Below are 24,177 nucleotides of genomic sequence, written 5' to 3'. Positions count from 1 at the left end.
AGACACATACAAACCTCTAAAAATAGCTACTTTGTTTAGACAGAGGTACAATGCCTATATATTAGTTTACTCTAACTGAATAAAAAATAATGAGATTATTTCTGTTTATAAGAGGAAAAAGAGTATGGTTACCTATTAAGATTCAGGTTCACTCAAGTTACTGGTAAAAACGCTCTAGCACAGGATGTCTAAAATAGGAGTTTGAACTGGTACTGACATTAAAAGATGAATCTGCTTCTTCACTACTTGCTCCCTGCCATTTATTCCTGTGAGTGTGGATCTCTTATCCGATTCTACAGATAATGTTCTATGAGAATCTTGCAAAGGTTTTAATGAGACTTAAGTGGCAAGAAAGTGTAGCATTTGACAAAAAGTTTATCTTTTAGATGCCAGACTAATGCTTATGCTATCATTAAAAATGGCTGCACAGCTGTGTTACATCCTGAGCTACAGCAGAAGTTTAGCTAGCAAGCAGGTGCATAAAAAATCTGAGCAAAGGAAAAATAAAGTGGCTATTTGTTAACTATGTGTATCATTTCATTGCCTTATCCATGGTTATGCAAATGCAAATGTAATAATTAGTCTGTAAGAAAGGCAGATAAACAGAAATTGTGAAAGTCTAATTTTCCTGTTTGGTTCAATATTGCAACAGCAGAGTAGGAACTGACAACAGTCAACCCAAAATACAGATTGGTACTTACTCCTTCAGATTTCTTATCTGGATAGATGCAAGTTTCTCCACCTGCTGTGAAATTACAGTACACTTTGAAGGAGTCTCCAGAGCAGCCCTGGTTAGGATCAATCCAATATTCACCTAAAATGAAAGATAAAGGATTTGCTTCCAATAATGATATATTTAAAAGAGTCATGTTTTACTGCCATCTAATGCTGCTCTAAAAGATTTTCAGTTGAAAAGATATAATTCTTCTATCTTCAAGGCTGAGAATTAACCATTTCAATTTGTTTGTTTTTTACTTTTATTGATATTTTTTAAAGGATAAAACAGCATCGAAATCAATTTTTTCTTCTTGCTTTCTTTTTGTATTTTGTTTCAGGCTGTAACTGCTGAATGTTTCTGGTACATTTTTTGAGGAACTACATGCTAGTATCACAAGAGGCTAAAATATTTTGCAGTCTTCACATTTCCACTACAAGGAAAAGAAAAGATGCATATGAGGCATGCCTTTCTACTTTTGTGGTGTCAGATCTTTCAGATCATAGAGTAATCAAAATATTTCAACACTTTGCGAGAAAAACAGATAGTAACAATGTTAAGGATCTATCTTCCAGTAGCAGTATGAGGTCTAAAAACTGGGTTGTGCCATTTAAGCATAACCCTGTATTTTGGGTGGCACACACTGTATCAGCCAAGGTGAGCATTTTTTGGAGACTGTAGGTACACAATGACTTTCTCTCCCATCTCTGATGTCAGGTCCACTATGAGATCAGACTGTTGCCCCTATTTCCACCCTACCCTGTTTATCTGTAGTTGCAACATTAATAAAACTGCCACAGATTCAGATATTTCAACCATTATATTATTTAAGCTAAGGGTACACCAATAAAAATTTTTGGGGCCAATACCAATGGCTGATTATTAATGAGCCATATTACTTGATATTGATCTGATTGCCGATATGTAGTCCATCAACTCCAAAAGCAGTATCTGGCTGGTAAGTTTGTGGGACGGGGAGAGCAGGGGGAGGGAAGGAGCATGGGGGGGCAGATCGAAGCCCCCACAGTGAGGGAGGAAATGAGGGGCAAGGGCATGAGCAAGCGATGCACAGCTGGAGTGTGTGTAGGACGGAGCAATGATCAGCTTGTCTGCAGGGCATGGGGAATGGGAGGCACAGCTTCCAACACTGTGCACCCCGAGGGGAGGCATGGCAGGGGCACGTGCCCCCCCAGATCTGTGCACAGGATGAGGGTGGGCTGCCACTGCATGCTTGGAGCCAGGGTGACACTGGACTCTTCCTGGCATGCACAGCTGGGCCAGGACTATGGTCAGGCTAGGTGGTGTGGTGTGGGCAGCACTGGAAGGGGGTGGGGGACTATGGTAAATTTTGGGTTGGCTGTAGGCCCCCTCCCATAAACCCTCTTCCCAGCAGTGCTGCCACCTGCCCCACCTACTCCAAGTGCAGCCCTGGCCCAGTCTCTTTAGGGAACAGCTTAGTGCTGCCCATGGCCTCATCCACAGCAGGCAGCCCACTCTCACCCTGCACACAGATCCAAGGGATACATGTCCCCCCATGCACATCCTCAGGTGCACGCAGTGGTGGGAGCTGCCTCCTCTCCTCCATGCCCACTGGACAAGCCACTTGCGACTCTGTCCCTCACCCTGCCCTGCCTTGCCCCCAGCTGTTCAGCGCCTGCTCCTGCAACATCCCCCTCTCCCTCCCTCACCACAAGGGCCTCAATCTGTACCCCCCAATACCCCTTCCCTTCCACCACCCCTTCCCCCACACATACTTATCAGCTGGACACTGCTCTTCAAGCTGCCGGGCTGCACTCCTGGCTGTGTGCAGGCTGCAGCTTTGTACATACATGCAGCATTTACTGGCAACATTATCAGCCACATCAGCCAATACAAGCCAATTGTTGATAGTGTCAATTTTCCTTTTATCAGTGCCAATATGATATGGATAATGTATTGGTGCATCTCTAATCTACGCATAAAGCTTCAGTTATCGTTAGAGAAGCCTTATGTAGTTTTAGATGGTAAACATATTTTAATTACTTTTGGTTGGAGGACCCTGAGATAAAAACACTTGTCTCCATTACAGCTTTCACCATATTTACCAGTGATGGGGTCTGCACAGTTAACATTCATAGATGCAAAGTAAACCTAGTGTAGAAGGTGAAGCTAAGGTCCAATAACTACCCCATTCAGATAGGAGTCTCTGAGCAGAGGATTCATAATTATTATATTCATATTAGTAATCTCCTGATGTGGCCTAATACCACCAGCTAAATTCATACTAATGGTAGTAATGGCAAAGAGTAGTAACTTAAATCTGGGCTCAAAGAGTCACTTCAGGTTCAGCTGTGAAAGGCATGGTATACTGGGCATGTCTACATATTGTCATGCAGCACCATTGTTACTGCACCATCATTTATTACAGTAACGGACCATAATGCACCACGCTGGCTGCACAGTTATTTTTAGCAGCTATGTTCCTGTGGCATTATGATGCGGGACCATGTTGTTATGGTGACATACCTGTGGCATCACAGTTTTTGCCCATCAATGTTATGTCATCACAGCATGTTGCTGCAGCAATAGAGCATTATGTGTAGATTTACCCACTAATCCTTTGAACAATACAGTCCCCTGATTGTAAAGTATCAAACACAGGGATGATGTTTATGACAATAGTGGAAGCCACTTTTTAAAGCTTTTTAAAGCTTTTTTTGATTCAGTCTTTTTACTTTAAACAGACTGTCCTACCCATAGACACCTTACTCCAAAGAGATTTTTTGATTAAACAAATAAGTTAATTTTATTTAAACCAAATTAAAGCTACATTGATATGAAAGAGGCTCCAAATAATAGCTAAATACTAGTAAATGATAAAGTCAGATTATCTATAAAAGATGTCTATTATTATAGAGGTGCTGAATTGTAAAATATGTACTTTTCATATAGCACATATACTGCTTAACTACTCTTCAAGGCAACCATCTGTTTTTATCTATCTAGAGTAAATGAAATAAATATTATTAAACTGTCGAAATGTATTTTTGCTCTCATTTAAAACCAGACAAAAATTACTTTGAATTCATTGTTGTAGAAGAAATATAAAAACTTGACGGTTGTGTGAAAACTGGCCTTCATTTAAGTCTTTCCAGAGGGTAAGCTCAGTAAAAAAAAAAGAGAGAAAAATAATTAAACAAAGTGTTGAATTGTTAAAATAATTAAAAATTATGCACTCTTGAGCATAAGTGCATAGTTTATATAACTCTGCATTTTATGAAGTTTTAATGCCACTTAATATGACCTTTAACCGCACCTTGTACACTTGAACAGATGTATCTGCCATGTTTTACATAAAGGTAGACAATCTTCAGTCTTTTTTTCTTCATGTGTTCTCAGGGCAAAAAAACTGTTCTTTTGACTTTGGTGACAACAAAATTTCAGGCATTTTTTTTTGGAAAAGACGTGTTTGTAAATAACTGGGTAAACTTGTATTCCCTTTCTTTCCAGTATAATTTTTTTTTTATCAAAGCCGTTTTTAAAAGGTATACGTCTAAAACCAGACTGCATTTCACATTTAATAAATTCTCCCTTTATAGACACAGCATTTTTCTATCCACATTGATATTAGTTTTTTTTTTACCTGAAGGAATAGAATTAATAAGCATTTTCATTACTTTACATAGAGGTTCTATTAACCATATAACTAGAATTAATGAGATATCAGTGCACTTTAGTAAATCATAACCTTAGTCTATTTGCTTTTGTCATGTAATATTAACATACCATCTGGGAAGTCAGGGTGGCAGAGTTGTAGATCTTTGCAAGTTCGGGCTGGGTTATTCTGAGTGCCCATTGGATATTTCATATGCTCAATGTCTTGCTTCAGAGAATTGAGTGAACCAAAGATCTCCTCCATGCCATCTGAGTAATCCAGGATATTATCACCTGCATCAGCCAACATGTAATCTGAAGATCTTCTTGTCTTTTTGGGTGATTGGATAGGCAAAGGCTGGATTACCTCGCCTGGAGGACCCTGTAAAAGAAATAACATATCTAGGTTACCTGTTTTTCTTATTTTCCAAATGCAAAAATACACTGGTCAATAGAAAATGTGGTTGGAGGTGGCTTCAACAGTCTTACTCCAAATTTTGTTTTTTATTCATTTAGCTCAGGTTTCCTTAGGGTTTTTCATGAACTAGTTAAAAAGAACAGCTTTAAGATGACAAATTCACTGCTACCTGCCATTTGGGGAAGCATAAATTGCTGCACTTTAAAGGGATGCAGTAATGGGGGCTCTTGGTACACCCTCTAGAATGAAAATAAATGTTTCTGAAGTGTCCCATGAACAACAGTTCCACTAGCTTGTACACTGGGTCAACTGAAATTTTAATTCCATAAAAGCGAAAACAATAAAAAAGAAATCAAGATATTTCTTGAGATTTTAATAAAATTAAAGGATTAAAATGGAAATATTTCAAAATGTAACATCTAAATGTTCCATTCTTCAAGTATTGAAATGGAATGTCTCAACTTTTTTGAAAGCTACTTTTTTCATTTTTAATTTCAAAATACGTATAGATTACAGATGATGTATTTCTGTCAAACATTTTGGTTTTGATGAATTTGCATTTCCCTACATAAAGTTGCATTGTCAGAAAATTTTTCCCCACTTCAGTATTTTTCTGCTCTGAAACTTCCTAAAATCTGATTTGCCTCCCTCATGAAACAGGATCTTTAAGTCACTGTGAACTGTAGGAAGGATTCTACTTACAGGAGGACCAGGGGGCCCTGGTAAACCACCATCACCCTTCTGACCAGCAGGACCCTAGAAAGCAGTGAGAAACACTGTATTAGCAGTTCCAAAAGGATACAGAAGACATTATTGTCTTTAAAAAAAGAGAAAACATAAGGGAAAATGAAGAACAAATTTAGAGGGGAGTTACTTACTGTAGACCCTTTAGAACCCTTTGGACCTTGAGGACCCTAGAAGGATACCACACAGTTAGACTGTGTTGCATTTAGGTTAGGAATACCTTGAACTACAAGTTACATGTTGAAACACTCTGGATTCATTACTTACAGGTAGACCAGGAGGACCAGGGGGGCCAAGGGGACCAGCAGGACCAGTAATGCCCTGAAGAAACATAAGCACAAAAACAAATAAAAACAAATAGTAACTATAGGTAATTATAGGCCTGTAAGCCTCACCTCAATGCTCAGGAAGATCTTGGAAAGAAACATCAAGGAACAAATCTGTGTGGGGCCAGCAGGGGAGATCATGCTCAGGGGCAACCAGCATGGGTTCATTAAAGGCAGGTCCTGCCTGACCAACCTGATTGCTTTTTATAACCAGGTGACTAAATCCTTGGATGATGGTCACCATAGTTGTAGTTTTTCTAGACTTTAAGAAGGCCTTTGACACTGGTCTCTCACCCCACAGTCATCAATAAATTATATGACTGTGGCATTGATGCCTATACAGTTGGATGTGTAAAAAATTGGCTGATGGGGCACACCCAGAGAGTAGTGGTGGACAAGTTGTACTCAACCTGAAGAGATGTGAGCAATGGGGTACCCCAGAGCTCGATCCTCGGGCCCACACCATTTAACATCTTCATCAGCGACTTGGACAAGGGGGTGGACAGCATGCTGTCCAAGTTTTCTGATGACACTAAGGTGTGGGGCGAGGTGGACACACTGGAAGGGAGAAAGAGGCTGCAAATAGATTTAGACAGACTACAAAAGTGGGCAGATGAGAATAGGATGGGGTTCAATGTAGACAAATGCAGGGTGCTACACCTTGGGAGGAGGAATCCACAGCATACATACAGGCTGGGGAGTTCCCCTCTGGAAAGCACAGAGGCAGAATGAGATCTTGGAGTCATTACTGTCTCCAAGATGAACATGAGCCACCAATGCCAGACCGCAGCCAGCAAGGCCAGCCATACCTTGTCATGCATCCAAACGTGCATCTCAAGCTGGTCCAGAGAGGTGATACTCCCCCTCTGTGTGACTTTAGTCAGGCCACAGTTGGAGTACTGCGTCCAGTACCGGGCACCAGACTTCAAAAGGGATGTGGCCAGCCTGGAGAGGGTTCAGAGGAGGGCCACCCACTTGGTGAGAGGGCACCAGGACAGGCCCTATAAGGAAAGACTATGGGACCTGAACCTGTTTAGCCTCAGCAAGAGGAGATTGAGGCGGGACCTGGTGGCTGCCTACAAACTCATCAGGGGAGATCAACAGCAAATAGGTAGAGCCCTTTTCTCCCTAGAACTACCCGGGGTGATGAAGAACAATGGTAATAAGCTGATGGAGAACTGGTTTAAGTTAGAGATCAGAAGGCAATATTTTACAGTTAGGGTGGCTAAAATCTGGAACCAACTTCCCACGGAAGTGGTCCTCACTTCTACCTTGGGCAAATTCAAGAGTAGGTTGGATGATCACCTGTCTGGGGTCTTGTGAACCCAGCAGTCATTCCTGCATGTGGCAGGGGGTCAGGCTAGATTGTCTGTTCAGGTCCCTCCTGACCCTAGCTACTATGAAACTATAAAACTATGAAATTATGCTGGATGCATTGTGTCTGTCATAATGGGCAACGACTGGGATAATGAGATACACAAATACAGAGCAAAACAGCCCTTCACAAGTGACCCATTCCAGAGCCACTACGTTGATGGGAGTTTTTATATTGGCTTAAATGGGGAGGGCTTCAGAGAAACCTAAACTCATTATTAATAATTTTTTTATTATTAAAAATACTTTACGCCAATTTCATGTACACACTTGTTCTTACCCTCCAGAGTTAATGATGCCACTATATTCTTTTCTTCTCAATCTCTCTGTAAAGGCTCATTTTGACAGGATGCCTGAAATATACTGCCATTTGATAACAAGGAGGCAGATGGTGAACCACACTATGTACACAACTAGTCTACATGAAAATATGCCATGGATTACTTTGCCTCTCTTCTGTTTGCTTTTATTCACCTGCTGGATCTTGTCTGGTGAATGAAGCTAGATTATAAGCTTTTTAGCTTTAAAATATACTTGTATAGTGACAAAGATTTCAATTTCTTGCTCTGGTGTTCTTGTAATGTAAGTAACTAGTAATGGTTAAATGCTTCTTACAAAAAAAACCCATTAAGTATTGCAACATAGAACTCTCTCCCACTGTGCTCTGCAGAAAGGACAAGCTTGTACAGAATGTGAATGAAAACAAAAGTATGTTGTTTTACTGACCACATCGCCCTTGGCTCCAGGAGATCCTTGTGCACCTGGGAGACCCCTGTCACCCTTTTCACCCTGTTCTCCTGGAGGTCCAATCAAACCAATCAAACCTGGATGTCCCTAGAAAAAAACATGAGAGGAAAATTATATAGAAGGTCAAGGTATAAAAGTTTGCAAAAGAATAAATTAAATAAGTAATGTATGTTGATAGCTTAGGATATTCAAAAGTCATCACTATGCCACTTACTGCCTTATCCTGAAAACTGCATATATAGAAATATTTTGCAGATGCATGCATTTACTGATTGATCATTTTCATGCTTTTATGCTCAGAGATTACCTGCATAGTTGACTACTGATTGAGTGAAAAACATATCTGAGTACTACCGGGTAGGTTTTTACTGAAACAGAGTCAAGATTAATTTAACAATATGTATGGGTACTCTTCAGTATTTAAATGTCCCACACTTGTTTGTCAGTACAGCTTTCAACTACTTCATTATAAAAGAGATCCATTTAGATGTTTTCCACTTACCCAATAAAATATAATAATATCATGAGCTTCATTCCCTTAAATACAGTTCTTCCCTGGCCTAATGGTCAATAAGTGGCCAATTGTCTACCTTTATGTAAAACATGGCAGATACATTTGTTCAAGTGGGTAATTAGTAAGTGGGTAATTAATTTCATTATGCTCCTTTTAAAATCTGTGGGCATTTAATAGCAGGAAAAAGCAACTGTGATCCATTAAATTTATGTCACAGGCAAAAACTTTCTGAATATCTCTAGGATGGTTGCATGCAAACTGTCATTTTTTTATTATTATGTCAGTAGGGAGTTGATTGATGGGTATCTAGGAGCTTGCTTTCCTTTCACTATGACATTCTTTTAGGCCAAGAATAACTTTTTACTTTTCTTAGTTTTATACAAAGAGGCAATATGACACCGAGGCTATGGACAGAAATTACAGAAGCTGGTATAAGTGATCAGAAACTAGTTCAAACCTGTAACACAACAGAAGTTCACAACTGCTTTCAAAAGGACCAAAACCAATTTAAGATAAACCTGGATGTAGTATCAGACTTAACTGATTTAGGTTAAATTGGGTTTATGGAACTCCTGTCCCAGGTCCCCTCCAGAGTCAAGTTAACTCACAATCCTCTAGCATCCCAGGAAGCTTTGCACATCCCCTGCACACCCCCTTTTATATGATGGGAGGATTAGCCTTGACCCAAGTGTCTGCTGTGGCTCAGCAGGGAGGCATGCTCTACCACCTCCCAGCTTCTGGCCTGAGCCACTGCAGGCATGTGGCTACATTTCCAGAATCAAAAATGAATTTCTATTCTCTTGCTTATCAGTTCATTCTATGCAAGTTGGACTAACCTGCAAAAATTGAATCGATTCAGCTGTGGGCTTTTTGACTATCTGTACTTAGCCTCAGATTTGATTTCATAATTACAAGATCTCAGAAGAGAAATGAGAATTTGAGAAATTTTCACATACCTTCTCACCCTTGGAACCTGGATCTCCCTTCAATCCAGGCAAACCAGGTGGACCCTACAAAGTCAAGAGAAACATTAAAAACTATTTTAAATAGCAGCATGTTTCATTCATAGCATTCACCTGAAATATTAAAGATATGTTCAGTACAGTGGTATTCAGTGGTTGATGGATGACTGCCTGTACAACTTAGGGCAAAAGATAACCTTTAAGTACATGTTTTAAAGAGTCCTTTATGATTCATTACACTAATCATGTAGCTGTTTTTGACAAGCCTAGAAAATTGAAGAGAGGGACAGCATAAGAGAAGACAAAGGTTAATTAAAAATCTTTATGTGGTATTGGACACACCCAATGAAGTATGTGATATTGAAACAAATAGTTTTATCCATTTTATTCTGTTTATCTCCTGTAGCACTTTGCAGGCTTTTAATTACTTTCCCAACATCAGTTATTTATTTCTGTACCTATCCAATTTAAAGTCAACAGTAAGAAGACTTCTTAATTGGCTTAATTCTCTGAATTGTCTTTTTTCCATCTTACTCAGTGTCAGTAATGTCTTGCAGATGTAAATCAGGATTTCTATATTAATTTCTTCCCTATTTTGTTATTGTTCTCATAAGAGTAACTCATGTTTTTGTCCAGTGCTGAAGGCCCTATCCTGGGACCACGTTTTGACTTCTAACACCACTGTGTATCCTGCCTGTCTGAGCCAGTTAAATAGGTGTTTCTCTGCTCAGTATTACAAGACACACATGACTTAGGAGGGTTAGATTCATTGGACATATCTACATTCACTAGTGTGCCGTAGATACTGCACATTAAGTTTAATACTTGTATAATCAAGAACTAAATTATTGCACAGTAACTGGCATTACTACACAATAGTGCTAGTGCACACCTTTTTAGTGACACTATTGCACAGTAGCCTAATACTGTGCATTACCATAATAGCACTGTTTAAGCTGTGAAGTACTATGGTGCAGTATTATTAGGCTACTGCTCAGTTAGCATCTCATGTAGATGCGCCCACTGAGATGAAGGAACCTGAAAATGATACCTGCCTAAGTCACTTATGCCTTACAAAACTTTAAAAATATGGTCATATATATGAATTCCTCATCTGCAAAAATGGTAATAATAGCACAATCACAATTCACAGGGTATTGTGAAGATAATGCAGTGAAGACTAAGAGGTGCTCATATCCTACAGTGAGAGATAGCAAGAGATTTTTCTCACCATAGCTACAGATTATGGAACATAGTAAAATAAGATTCTGGCCAATTTTTTGTCTGCATTTGGCCCCTGTAAAGCAAAAATAAATAAAGCTCATGACAGTGGTGACTAAAACAAAACAAATTGGCCAGAAATGTCAAGTTCCATAGTATTCAGTCAGAACTCAGGACACTACAGAGAAAATGTAGGACCTGGTCCTTCAAAATTACTTCTGTGACAAGTCATTAAGCTTGTGAATAATCCAGTGGAGGTCAATGGTATTGCTTGTCTAAGATTTATAGGAGAGAGCTCTTAGTTAGCATTGTGTAGGGAGATATGTTGTTAAATCAGAAGAATACATAAACTAACTTGAGCCACAACTCATGCTTTATGAACCTATAGAGATTGTCAGCTCTATTGTAAAATTTGCCAGAGCAAAACACTGTCAAGTTCAGCCATCCCACCAACAGTGCACAAAGATTCAACGGCAGAGTCGCTTAAGGCACATCCCATAAGAATGCAAGTGGGCAATATGTTTTGAAAGCAGTCTACTTCCTCAGGCTTTCAGGGATTGTAAAGACACAGACTTCCAAAACACATAATTTTGCATTTTCCATTTACTCCTGTGACAATGTGAAACCAGGGCATACTAACTTTGTAAACCAATGCACCTAAAACAAATACCTAAAATGGAAGCATTACAAATAAATACATAACATTAAAATGACATCATGAAAAATGTGTGTTATAATGTTACTAGAGTAGTAATGTAATTTTTTATGGTCTACGTAAATAGATCTCAGAATATATAGAACGTAGGAGATCCTAAAATAAAAATTCTAATACCATTCAACATTCTAATCTTTACAGTACAATGATTATAAAAGAAGTTCTTGTGGTTCATTTTGAATCAATGCCTTTATTTGCTGTTATTTCTTTTATAATTGGACCTATAGCAGCTAGGACAAACTACTTAATGGGTGGCTACCAATACACAGGCCATTACATAAAACACTACAAACATGAGATAACATAACACTGAAGAGATTTTCATAGATTTCATAGATATTAGGGCTGGAAGGGACCTCGGGAGATCATCGAGTCCAGCCCCCTGCCCAAAGGGCAGGAAGTCAGCTGGGGTCATAGGATCCCAGCAAGATAAGCATCCAATTTACTCTTGAAGGTGTTCAATGTAGGTGCTTGAACCCCCTCCAATGGCAGACTGTTCCAGACCTTGGGGGCTCGGACAGTAAAGAAATTCTTCCTTATGTCCAGCCTGAAACGGTCTTGCAGGAGTTTGTGACCGTTCGACCTCGTCATCCCTTGGAGCGCTCTGGTGAACAGACGTTCCCCCAGATCCTGGTGTTCACCCCTGATAAACTTATAGGTGGCCATCAGATCACCCCTGAGCTTACGCTCTTCCAGGCTAAAGAGTCCCATGGCTCTCAGCCTGTCATCGTAAGATCTGTTTTCCTGACCTCTGAAGATCTGTTTTCCTGACCTCTGAAACACCCCTGAACACAGGCTCATTAGGCTGCTTTACAAATGTCAAAAACCCCAAAAACCAGCACTTTACCAGAAGAGGAAGCATGTTAGTTCATCCCAGCTTCCCAAGATCTGTATAGATCAGACTCTTCAGCGGGGCTTTTTTGGCACTTTTATCTAATAGCTGATTAAATCCCTGCTGAAGTGCCCAATCTATACAAATGTTGGGCATGCCAGGTCAAAGTAACGTGATGCCTCTTCTGGGTGTGGGGTTGCCAAACTTAAAATAAGGAACTGTTTTTTTTCATGTCTGTAAGCAGCTTAAATGTAGTAATCACTTCTCGGCCTCTTGAAGGCTCAGATCGAGCGAAAACATTTATTATCTAACTTAGTTTTAAAAGAGGCTACCTAGAACCCAGGAAGAGAAGAGCTGCTTAAGATCTAATTTAGAACCAACATGTTCCGAGTTCTAAAAATTGAGAGCAAATAGTGTCATTCTTAACCTTCCTCAGTTAGAAGGTCACTATGACATGGGAAAGTTGGACACAAGTAAGTAAAAATGAAAATGAGGAAGCTCTGGAGGATCCAATGGGATTTGAGGAACACCCTTTGTTAAAGTGCAAAATAGGCAAAACTATGCATGCCCTTTCTACAGGCCTAAGAGCTTCTGTTTTCAAACTCTCTACTTATGGACATTACAGAAAATCAAAAAACAACAAAAACTTTTCCTCTTTTCATTTGTTCCTTTAGAACTCCAAGACATGATTGAGCATTGGCTGTAAGTATACATAGTGGTCGAATATGGTCCTGAAAAGAATAGTTTGAGAATGACTCCAGACATAATTTGGGTGCACGTGAGCAGATGATGGGCCAGCTTTTTATGCTGTTGTTCCAATACCATTCTTTTTGGTGTTCCAGATTTGAGTCTTTTGAGAGAAGAGGCTGCAAATGATGTCAAATTCATTATTATATCATGTCTACGAGGGGAAACTAAGAGGAAAAACAAACTCTTTACACATATCAGTTGCTCTCTTGTGATCTTTTGCTTGGATAAAAAGTGGAGAACTTTTATAACCCTGTTTCCTACATAATCCTTGAATCTATGGATGAACAGCTAGAATTATGTGGTTGAGAAGGACAAGGGAAAAGGATAAGAAAAGGGTAGAAAGAAAGGATGAAAATCATCTCTTGGTTCCAAGTACAAGAACTGAGGAGTTAATATAGCTTTACATTCCATAGAACCCCTTTGTATAGTGAAAACCTATCCCCTTTTGAAGGAGGATCTCATATAGAGCAGAAAAGACCACTACAAATCTATGGTGGAGCTGTGCTAAACATGAGCCAGGAAGGAACTGTTAGGAAGTAGGATATCCACAGAAACAGGCCCACCTCCTATAGTTCCTATGAAGTATATAACGTTTGGGAACACTATAAACTCTGCTGATCCCAATTTTCACATAATTCATGGGAGATCATGTGAATTGTTCTTATACTTTATGGAACATTTTGAAACAAAATCCTCTCCATTTTCTCCTGAGAGCTTTCCTGTTATGTGTAACATGGTGCATCTACATGTGCGTTTTACTGCCATGTTGACTAATTAGGTCCATAGTAAAGTATCGCAGGATGCATCTAATGCATTAAGGTACATTTCCTAATGTGCATTAAATTTAGTACCTCCAATGTGAGGTGCTAAATGTATGTGCATTAAGCTGCCTTAATGCACAATAAAGTAAATGCTTTTTAAGAGATGCTTAATGCACAGTGGCCTATTTAACTGTGCATTAGCACAATAGCACGGTTTTTATGTAACACTTTAATGTGCATTAAAATAGGCTACTGTGCATTAAAGTGCATGTGTAAATGCACCCACAGTCTACATGTGTGCCAGTATTAGTGTGCAGTAAATTAATTAACTCCTCCAAAGTGCACATGTAGACAGTGACAGGGGCTGGCTGGGGCACAAGGGTGCAAAATGTGGGGGCTGCCTGGTGCCACTGTAGCGTGCTCGTGCCACAACTAGCCCCTCCACCACCTGATGCTGCCAGCCAGAGCCCAGGGCTAATCCCCCAGGTCTCCTGCCAGCCCAGGGCTGTTCCTACCCCAGCTCAAATCGCTGAGGTCCTGGGCATATGTGTAAACACTGAGACTAGGAACTGTTTTTCTTTGGCACAAGCTGAGCCAGAGTTTATCATGTCACCTTAAGGTGCTGACAGAAGTGATACGTGTTGCATGGTCAGCCTGTTGAAAGTTCTCTACAGCCATGCACTGCCAGATGAGCATGCTTGCAGACCACTTTAAATGAGAGTCAATTTGTCATACATTCAGGCACTTTTAATGAGTGTTCAGATAAAGGCACTCCAAAGCAAAGTGACTTAATTAAGTTCTGTTTGTCCCTGCCCAGGAGCACAGCTAGGTTCACGCAGCTCAGCCCCACCCCCAGTGCTGTCATCAGTATGGGAGAGGGAGAAGGCAAGGGCAGGAACTCTAGTTTAGGATTTGCCCAGCTTGCACTAAAATGGTGGGTGGGTAGATTAGAGCCCTCCCAAGGTGGAAGACTTGAATCCACTCACTTCCCCCTCCATGCAGGCTGCGCAAACCGAAGAATAGAGTTCCCTCCTCGACCTTCTCCCCATTTCCATTCTGATGGCAGCACCAGAGTGGCAGATGGGGAGGGGGCTAGGGGTGCAAACATGCAGCCTCTGTCTACTAGATCAGCTCTAAAGTGGAGCTCAAGTCCACCCCCAACCCCAGCCCCAACCAAACAGTGAACATCTATTGGGTTGGGGGAGGTTGCTATATATCATGACACTTCACGTGAAGTGCCATGAGTTACAGTAGAGAGCTGCAAATCTGTCAGTGATCCTAATGGTACATGTAGATGCACCTGCAGAGACCTAAACAAAACCTATTAAGATACCAATCCTATAATAACCAAAACAAATTTCCTGTATTTAAAAATACTGGAATGCTGGGACAGGAATGGATACTAAGGAAGAAATATTAGATAAGGAAGAAAGCTGTCTTTGTTCCTTGACTTGTTCTTGTTCCATACTTAATTTATTTATATTTTAATTCCTATCTATACTTTTGGAGGAACTCTTCAGAAACTGATAAATTTCTTGACATTCAGAGGAAGGATAATATTGGTTTTAATTTTCATAGAACGAGGTAAAAAATCCAAGCTATGCAGGGTATATGCAAGAGTAGAAGAGGAATACATTTCTCAAGAGGCTGTTAAACTCACACTGAACATAAAAGCATTAGGAGCAAGGCTGCTAAACTGTGTCAATATCTCATCACTACTAGTTTCCTGCTGGCAGTCAGGATATCTGAGAAGTTGTGATATGGACAGTAGTAATAAGTGACCTCTTCAACCTGGCACAGATTCAAAAAGGATTATAATTCTGCATACACAAAATATTATTCAGTGTGTACCCTTTCCATTTCTATCTCAGGCTATCATTAAATGCAAAACCCCTGGCAAATGCATAATTCATGGACAAAGAAGTTAGAAGGAAATGGGGGGTAAGCTTCTGAAACTCACAATCAAACACTTCTGCCAGGCTGATGGGATGGGGCAGAAAATTCCCCAGGCACCCATTGCACAATTGCCAGCTGCTGGGACTGCCTTGTGCCATTTTACCAATAAGCTGAGACTAGGCAGGGTGCAGGCCCAGGTCCTAAACTGAGAGCCTGGGCTGCCCAACACCAAAAGAAAATCTCTCTAGAACCCAAAACTTTAGGGTGCCTCTACCTGTGTGGGGAGGCTGCTCCAATAAACTGTAATTACAGTATGTCAGAACAGATTCAATCAAGTCTGCTGGAGCATGCTAATTAGCACCGGGTGTGGCAGCCCTCTAGCTTTGAGACCAGCTTTTCTTTGTCCCTGGCTTTCCTGGCTTATCCATAGCACCCCCACCTCAGAGCGCTCTTTATTTGCTCAGTTCCTGGGACAGATTTTCCTCCTTAAATGTGGAGATCAGAGTCGCGGCATCCCAGACAGTACAGCAGACAGCTCCTCTTCAAAACCAAGTGTCTTTATTATGCTATCACTACTGTTCCCTATGTCCTCCTTAAGAATCCTACTTTCTTCCCCATGGCTCCCTTAGAGCTTTTTCTTCTCCTCAGGCACAGTGTGCCTCATTATCAGGAAACTGTAACAAAACTATAGTAGTCAACCCCGGGACTAACACTCAGGTAATAACATGAAACAATGTCATCACTCAGGAAAGAATTAGAGGGCAGATTCCTGGGCCTCCTGCTAGTCCCAAACTGTTAATTGCCTCGGCATGAAAAGGGCAGCTAGACGTCCTGTTCTGAAACTCTCTACAGCAAAGGGTCCTACTCACCACAGTAAGCCCTTCAAAGTGTTCCCCCACAAGAAATCCATTCCATAACTCAGCCCGCTTAGACTCTTCTATCACAAGTGTATTGTACATTTTCTCAGCTTTTTCATTTTATATACTAAGAACCTGATCTGGAGAGGTTAAACTGAGATCCAGACCTTCATACCTGGCTCCTGATGCATGTACAAAGTAGGAATTATCTTCATAAAAGCTGGGTAGGGCAAGTGAATAGTTAATCTGTAAAAGCTTCTGCACAGGTCTACACAAGTGATTTATTCTCCATGGATGCAAGATGAAGGAACTGGACAGAAGGATTCCTCCCATGGCCTGATGCCCACATTCAGCCTTCTCACCCAAAACCCCCACACCATTTCTACAGGACAAGAATCTGTCTTTACCCGCTCCTGTATCTTGTGATCTAGTGGTGTAGTTATACATTGCACCATACGTCAAAACTTCCACAGGGGTTTTATTGGCTGTGTGGCAACACTGCTTGCAAAATGTAAGGCTGTATCCTTTTGGATTATGACAGACCTTCATTCCTACTTCTTCCTTTTGCCCATCCATGGCTGTCCACGTTCTGTTTATATCTCCTACCCTTGATGTGGCACTCTAGACATGTACTAAACCCACTGAATTTGGCTTCTAAAAATATTTATAACCCAGATTCTGAAAACCTCCATTTTTGCATTGTGTACAGGGTCATTTTTTTCCGCTTGTTTCCTTCCTTCCATGTAAATGTCTCTGACCACCCCAAAAACGTGTAGCTGGGGAAACTATTTCCTCAGATAGGACTTGAGAGCAGGCAAATGTAGTGAATTCTAGGTAATGCTTGTGAATTTTACTGCAAGATAAATTGATCCAAGACATTTCTCAGCAATGTAGTTGCCTTTGTTCTGATTTTGCCTGGTTAAGCAGACTTTAAATTTTATGTACAATACAAGACTTGAGTAAGAACCATCACAACAACATATTGTTAGTGAGCATAGCATTCGTTTTTCTGTTCATCTGGAGGGACAGTAATATTCAATAAGCCATTGCGTTATCTTAACTGATAATTGTTAAATGCCACTCAGTGGCAGCAAATATGAATTTATTTTTCTTTCCTCAGATTGGGGTGATTAAATCAAGTTTTATTTATATACTGCCAATTCCCTGACTTAAAAGAGATCCAGATAAATATTATAATTGCCAAATATTATTTGATAACACTGATAAACAAGTCTAAAGTAAATTATCCTTGTTCTGGCTAAAAAGTTAATTTAAAACTTAAAGACAACTTTGCAGTTAGTAACAAAACCTGTAGGTTTCACCCAGCAATGCACTTTACAAGAATGCCTTTTTGGCTTTTGCTAATTTCTTTTACGAGTAACACTTTAAGCAGAAGGCAATGATTTCATTTGGTATCTGCCCATTTGCTCGTGATTGCTTGGGTACTAGCAAAGACAAATATTGCAGCTTCAAAGGTGCTTCTATGGGAGTGATTTCTGCTACCTTTTTCAAGCAGATGGTACAGTAAAATCCCAATTCAGAATGCAAATGGAAAAGAGACTGGGACAATATATAAAGTATGGAGCCAATTAGCATTGCATTTTAGGAATGCTTATTTGGAGACAATATATGTTTTGTATAGTATTTATATTTAACATTTCCTAATATATGGTGTTTAATCTAATTTAAATTCTGGTACAGATTAGGGTCCTTTTCTGGTAGATTAGGGTCCTTTTCCGCTTTATGCCAATGTAACTCCTGTGTGTTCAGTGCAGTTACTCTGTCTATAACTGAAGTAAAGTGGTGGTGAAACAGGGGCTCAGTATTCTAGTTCTAATAAGCAGAAGGATATTAGTCTTGTAAGCAATGATCTGTATTATTATTTTCCTTATAATATACAAGGTATGTTAATGGCATATTTTTGGAGGATTTTTCTTCTTTGAAATAGCATAGGAAAGTTACTTACCAAGGGACCTGGTGGGCCATCTTGACCTGGAGCTCCAGGTAACCCTTGCTCTCCCTATAAGAAGCAGACCATTAGGTTTTCTTCATAAGAAGATGTGTAAAAGTGATATGGTAGGAAAAGAACAGAGTGTGCAATGTACTCACCACAGGGCCAGGAATACCGCGGAGACCCTCCGGGCCAGATTTTCCTGCAGGCCCCTGGGGACCAACTGGACCTGTTTTCCCAGCAGCACCTTCTGAACCAGGCTCACCCTACAAAGAAGCACATATCTGGTTAGAAGCAGCATTAGTGGAGTTGAATATGCCAGGGTCTGCATAGGTGAAAAAGCAGGAAGTCAGGGTCCAAATACTTCTTTATTCCTTTCCTCTGGAGCCACAGTCTGAATCTGCATTCCTCTGAGTAAAAAGTCCCATCTCCTGGGTGAACATCACAACAGCTTCCCTTGAATGGTGAGGACAGAGTCATTCTCCCCCTTCTCTACTTTAATGCCTAGATGAGCCAGCCCTACTTTTGTTAATACTAAACCCACTGCAGCATCAAATACATCTAGAAGGGGGGGGTGGGGGGATGTCCCTACACTGCCTCCAAGTTCAGGTTATGCTTTAAAGAGAGAGATAGGCACCACTACTGTGAGACAATAAGCAAATTATTTTTGTAAGGTAAATACAAAACTTGGCTCTTAATTTGTTTCTTTATGGTTTAATTACAATGACTTTGGTAGGGTTTCAAATATCACATATTCCATAAACAGTAAATAGCTTAAAAAGTAGGAAGCATTTTAAAATGCTTTTTGCATTTCCATTCTTGTAACATAATCTTGGGGTATTTGTTTTGTTTTTTACCTTTGCACCTTTTTCACCTTGCCTGCCCTCAGCTCCAGATGCTCCAGGAGGGCCCTGTAAAGATAGGGAAAGTGTTAGGCATGGCACAAACACCACTTCATAATTCCAGTATAATAAAGTAATATAAAATATAACAAGAAATTTTCTTATGAATCCTAGTATATCAGTAAATCATACAATTGACATTTGGTAATAACAATCGAAATGATATTTATATCTTGATCCTCTTAGCAATAGGATGAAAAATATCAGTAAATCCTTATTAAACGTTTTCTTTATTTTTATATAATTCATCCAGAGTTAGAACAGCTCCATTTAAAAGACAACGGATTACACTTACAGTACAACAATTAAAAAAGAGAACATAACAATCTGATGACAAAGACATTCACCAAACTTAAGGTAAAACTATAATTAAAAGTTGAACATTGGCTTAGATTGGCTCCTATCAAACTTTATAGGGATTTCATCGTGGCTTTCAATTGAAATGTAAGCAGCAGCATCTTGTTCTGTTATATGGAGAATGGCACAATATGTGCTTCTTCACTCCCTGAGCTGTAGCTCCCAGTTCAAGTATAAATTCAATCCATTTATAGTAAGGTTTAATTTGCGCCCCCCCAGTTTCACAGGATGACATATTATGATGTATACTGATGCAAAGCTCTATTCACTCGAATTAAGGTACTGAGGATTTACATCTAATTTTAAACATTTATTTAGAGATATGCAAAGATTACTCATTCAATCCTGAAATGAAGCCATCTCTAGGGTGGAATGTAGGACCTACTCTTCTCTCCCATTAGTGTACAACTTTTGTTCCTGGACAGAAAAGTGAAGGACTGGATCTTTTCCCACTGAATGTACTGCAACCAGAATATAATTAACCAAGTTGTAATTTAGCTATGTGTTAACAGCAGTTACGCTTCTGTTAAGGCAATCTATAATAACCATGAATAATAAGGGATACAGATTTACATACTACAGCACAATATACCCAAACAGTATCATGGGGAATGGTATAGTACTGACTCAAAGCAACAAGAGTGCTATTATGTCACCACTGCTACCAGCCCAGTCTGTATTCACATTTGTTTTTCATGCCTAATTGTCATGGATCCACACCAAAAAACAGGAACAATTATGGGATGCAGAGCATTTCATACAGAGATATTTGTCCTGAGTTAGATTTATGTTTTCTCTTTTTCCAAAGCTAATGATAAGTTGAATTTACTTGTATCATTTTAATCGCCGCACAGAACTTGTTATTCTATGTGTATGTATCTATGCAATTTTGTGTCATAATTTAAGCAAAAGGTTATAGACAGATCTCTAGTTAATAGCTATTTACATGTCAGAAAAAAACCCGTAGTATGCAGGCCTAATGGACAGGGCAAAAGATAAACTATTAAGTATCACTGGTCAATTGTTTCAAAAGGGCAGGAGCAATTACCCCCCTCAGACACATGGTAGTAGGAGTAATAGTGATCTGCCTGCAAAGAGAAACATCAGCCTCACAATAACAAAAATATTTCAGGGAAATGGGCTGTAACTAGGGGAATTCCAGATTTCCCTGGCTGGAGGGAAGTTTCTGGAGGATTTTCCTTAGCAAATGGAACAGTACTGATGGAGAAGGGGGCTGGATTCAACATATTTTAGTCATTGTCACTAAGGTAGTGGGGTGGGGGGAGAGGAGAAGGAGGAATTGGTCTTTGGATTTTTCCATGACTAGGGTAAAACCAGGTCCCCTGCTATGAGTGATGGCAGAGTCAGCAGGAAGGCTGAGCTCTTGAAATTCTGACAGAACTCTCTGAAGAACTGTGTAGCGGTTGCAATGCCAGAGCCCCTACCACGACCACTGCTTCTGTTTGCACCTGTGAGGTTTCTGTTCTGTCCAGGCGGGGGCACTCATCATTGAGGCTTCCACACAGGTCCAGGTTTGGTGCTGTAGCAAGTATTGCTTGCAAGTTCCTTTGTGATGGCCAGGTCGGGGACCACCTGCAGTGTGAGTGGTGCCTCCTGGTGGTATCTCTCAGGGAACAGGCAAAAGAGATACAGGAAGAGGTGGTGAGGCTCCAAAGCATCCTCCACCATGAGGAGTTCATCGATTCAGTGCTGAAGGAGACCTCTGGGACTATGGAGGAAGAACTGCCAGAGGCAGTGCTAGAAAAGGGAGAGGACATAGACTCCCCAGAGTGTGGAAGCTGGAAGCAAGCAGAAATTTTCATCTCCACCTGCAGCATTTTGTCTGGAAAACAGATATGCAGCCCTAGCAACAGAGAGGGAGGAGCATGTTGCCTTGGTGAAAGAGGACAGGCCAAGCCACACCAAGGTGGGAAGGACTGAGACAACCTCCACCAAGAAGAAGTAACAGGTGGTGGTAGTTGGAGACTTCCATCTCCAGGGGACAGAGGGAGCCATCTGCCAATCTGACCTGTTGTTTTGGGAAGTCTGCTGCTTGTCTGGAGCCCAGATCCAAGATGTCATGAAGTGATTACTGAAACTGATCTGGCCCTCTGACTACTACCCCATGCTGCTCATCCATTTGGGCATTAGTGATACTGCCAGGGAAGGTCCTGAGCAGATCAAAAGTGACCAGAGCTCTGGGTGCAAGACTGAAGGGGACTTGGGCTCAGGTCATGTCCCTTTAATCTTTCTGGTCAAGGGAAAAGGCCAAGCAGGAGTGGCTGCATCCTGCAGATCTATACCTGGCTGAACAGGTGGTGTTGCAAGCAAGATTTTGGATTCTTTGACCATGGGATGATGTTCCAAGAAGGACTGCTGGAAAGAGATGGGATTCACCTGATGAAGAGAGGGAAGAGCATCTTTGTAGACAGGCTTGCTAGCCCAGTGAAGAGGGCTTTAAACTAGGTTCACTACAGGACGGAGACCAAAGCCCTGAGGTAAGTGGTTGACCTGAAGGAAGAGCAAGTAGGACAATACAGAAGGTGTTCTCATACTTCCTGAAGAATCAGGGCAATTGACTAGTTACCTTAGGTGTTTGCACATGAGTATAAGAGGCTAGGAAACAAGAAGGAAGAATTGGAAGTCCTTGCAGTCATGAAACTAGGTCATGATTGCAATAACAGAGACTTGGTGGGACAGCTGGCATGACTGGAGAACTGTCATGGATGGGTACGTAAACTGTTCAGAAAGGACAGCCAGGGGAGAAGAGGAGGAGAAGTTGCATTTATGTAAAAGAGCCATATGATTGCTCAGAGCTCCAGTATGAAACTGGATATAGGCCTGCCAAAAGTCTATGGGTTAGGGCCACAGGGGAGAGCAATGAGGGTGATGTTGTAGTGTGGGCCTGTTATAGACCATGAGACCAGAAGGAAGTGGTGGATGAGGCTTTCTTCAAGCACCTAATGGAAGTTTCCCAATTACAAGCCCTGATTCTCATGGGGGGACTTCAGTGACCCTGACATCTGCTAGGAGGGTAATACAGCAGTGTGCAGGCAACCCAGGAAGTTTTTGGGAAGTCTTGGGACAACTTTCTGGTGTAAGTATTGGAGAGATCAACTGGAAGCTGTGCTCTTCTTGACCTCCTGCTCACAAACAGTGAAGAATTAGTGGGGAATGTAGTAGTGGATGGACACTTGGGCAGCAGTGACCACAAGATGATTGAGTTCAGGATCCTGAGGAAAGGAAGAATGGAGAGCAGAGGAGTAAGCACCCTGGACTTCAGAAAAGCAGACTTTGACATGCTCAGGGAACTCATGGGGCAGGATCCTCTTGGGAAGTCAGTCTGAGGGAGAAAGGTGTCCAGAAGAGCTGGCTATACTTTAAAGAAGCCCTACTGAGAGTTCAGGAATAAACCATCCCATTGTGCAGGAAGACTAGCAAGCATGGTAGAAGACCAGCTTGGCTTAGCAAGAAACTCTTCAGTAAACCAAATCACAAAAAAAGGAGTCTATAAGACGTGAAACAACTAGGGAGGAGTATAACAGCATTGCTTGGGCATGCAGGGATAAAGTCAGGAAGGCCAAAGTGCAACTGGAGTTGCAGCTAGCCAGGGATGTGAAGGGTAACAAGAGTTTCTATAAGTATGTCAGTAGCAAGAGGAGGACCAGGGAAAGTGTGGGTCCTCTACTGAATGCGGAGGCGACCTTGTGACAAGGTGCAGAAAAAGTCTAAAGTACTCAATGCCCTTTTCACCTTGGTCTTCACAGGCAAGGTCAGATCCCAGACTACTGCACCAGATGGCACAGTTTTGGGAGGAGGTGAGCAGCAAACAGGGGTGAAAGAAAAAGTTAGGGATGATTTGGAAAAGATGGAAGTATAAAAGTCCATGGGACCAGATGGGATGCACCTGAGGGTGCTACAGGAGTTGTCTAATCTGACTGCAGAGCCACTGTTCATCGTCTTTGAAAACTCATGGTGATCAGGAACAGTCCTGAATGATTGGAAAAGGGCAAACATGGAAAGGTAAAAAGGGGGAGATCCAGGAAACTACAGACTAGTAAGCCTTACCTGAGTCCCTGGAAAAATCATGGAGCAGATCCTCAAGGAATAAATTTCTAAGCACTTGGAGAAGAAGGTGATTAGGAACAGTCAGCATGGATTCACCAAGGGAAAGTCAGACCAACATGACTGCCTTCTGTGATGAGATGACTGGCTTTGTGGATCCAGGGAGGCCAGTGAATATGGCATACTTTGATTTTAGCAAGGCTTTTGATATGGTCTCCCACAACACTCTCACAGGGAAGTTAAGGAAGTATGGGGTGGCTGGATGAATGGACTGTAAGGTGGATACAAAACTGGCTGGAGCATTGGGCTCAGACAGCAGTAATCAATGACTTGATGTCTAGTCGGTAGCAGTGTTGAGTCGAATGGCCCCAAGATCAGTACTGGGGCTGGTTTTATTCAATGGCTGGCTTTATCAGCAAACTGGAAGATGGCACAGA

General features: G+C 41.0%; 1 protein-coding gene across 9 annotated transcripts in view; it reads right to left on the bottom strand.

Moving 5' to 3' along the window:
* COL11A1 (collagen type XI alpha 1 chain) overlaps nucleotides 1-24,177 on the bottom strand; it is a 256,244-nt gene that overhangs the window by 6,656 nt on the left and 225,411 nt on the right. For all 9 annotated transcript variants that reach the window (XM_090048879.1, XM_090048883.1, XM_090048880.1 and 6 more), the window contains 10 exons: nucleotides 19,274-19,327; nucleotides 18,575-18,682; nucleotides 18,432-18,485; nucleotides 9,428-9,481; nucleotides 7,937-8,044; nucleotides 5,778-5,831; nucleotides 5,645-5,680; nucleotides 5,469-5,522; nucleotides 4,481-4,730; nucleotides 702-814 (listed from right to left, as the gene is read on the bottom strand). In XM_090048879.1, the coding sequence (XP_089905005.1) occupies nucleotides 702-814; nucleotides 4,481-4,730; nucleotides 5,469-5,522; nucleotides 5,645-5,680; nucleotides 5,778-5,831; nucleotides 7,937-8,044; nucleotides 9,428-9,481; nucleotides 18,432-18,485; nucleotides 18,575-18,682; nucleotides 19,274-19,327 (885 nt within the window). The remainder of the gene's footprint in view (nucleotides 1-701; nucleotides 815-4,480; nucleotides 4,731-5,468; nucleotides 5,523-5,644; nucleotides 5,681-5,777; nucleotides 5,832-7,936; nucleotides 8,045-9,427; nucleotides 9,482-18,431; nucleotides 18,486-18,574; nucleotides 18,683-19,273; nucleotides 19,328-24,177) is intronic.

Source organism: Crocodylus siamensis, chromosome 5 (assembly GCF_052110815.1).
Source record: "Crocodylus siamensis isolate JL-2025a chromosome 5, ASM5211081v1, whole genome shotgun sequence".
In the NCBI taxonomy this organism is placed as follows: Eukaryota; Metazoa; Chordata; order Crocodylia; family Crocodylidae; genus Crocodylus; species Crocodylus siamensis.
This window is presented reverse-complemented; position numbering and strand designations above follow the sequence as displayed.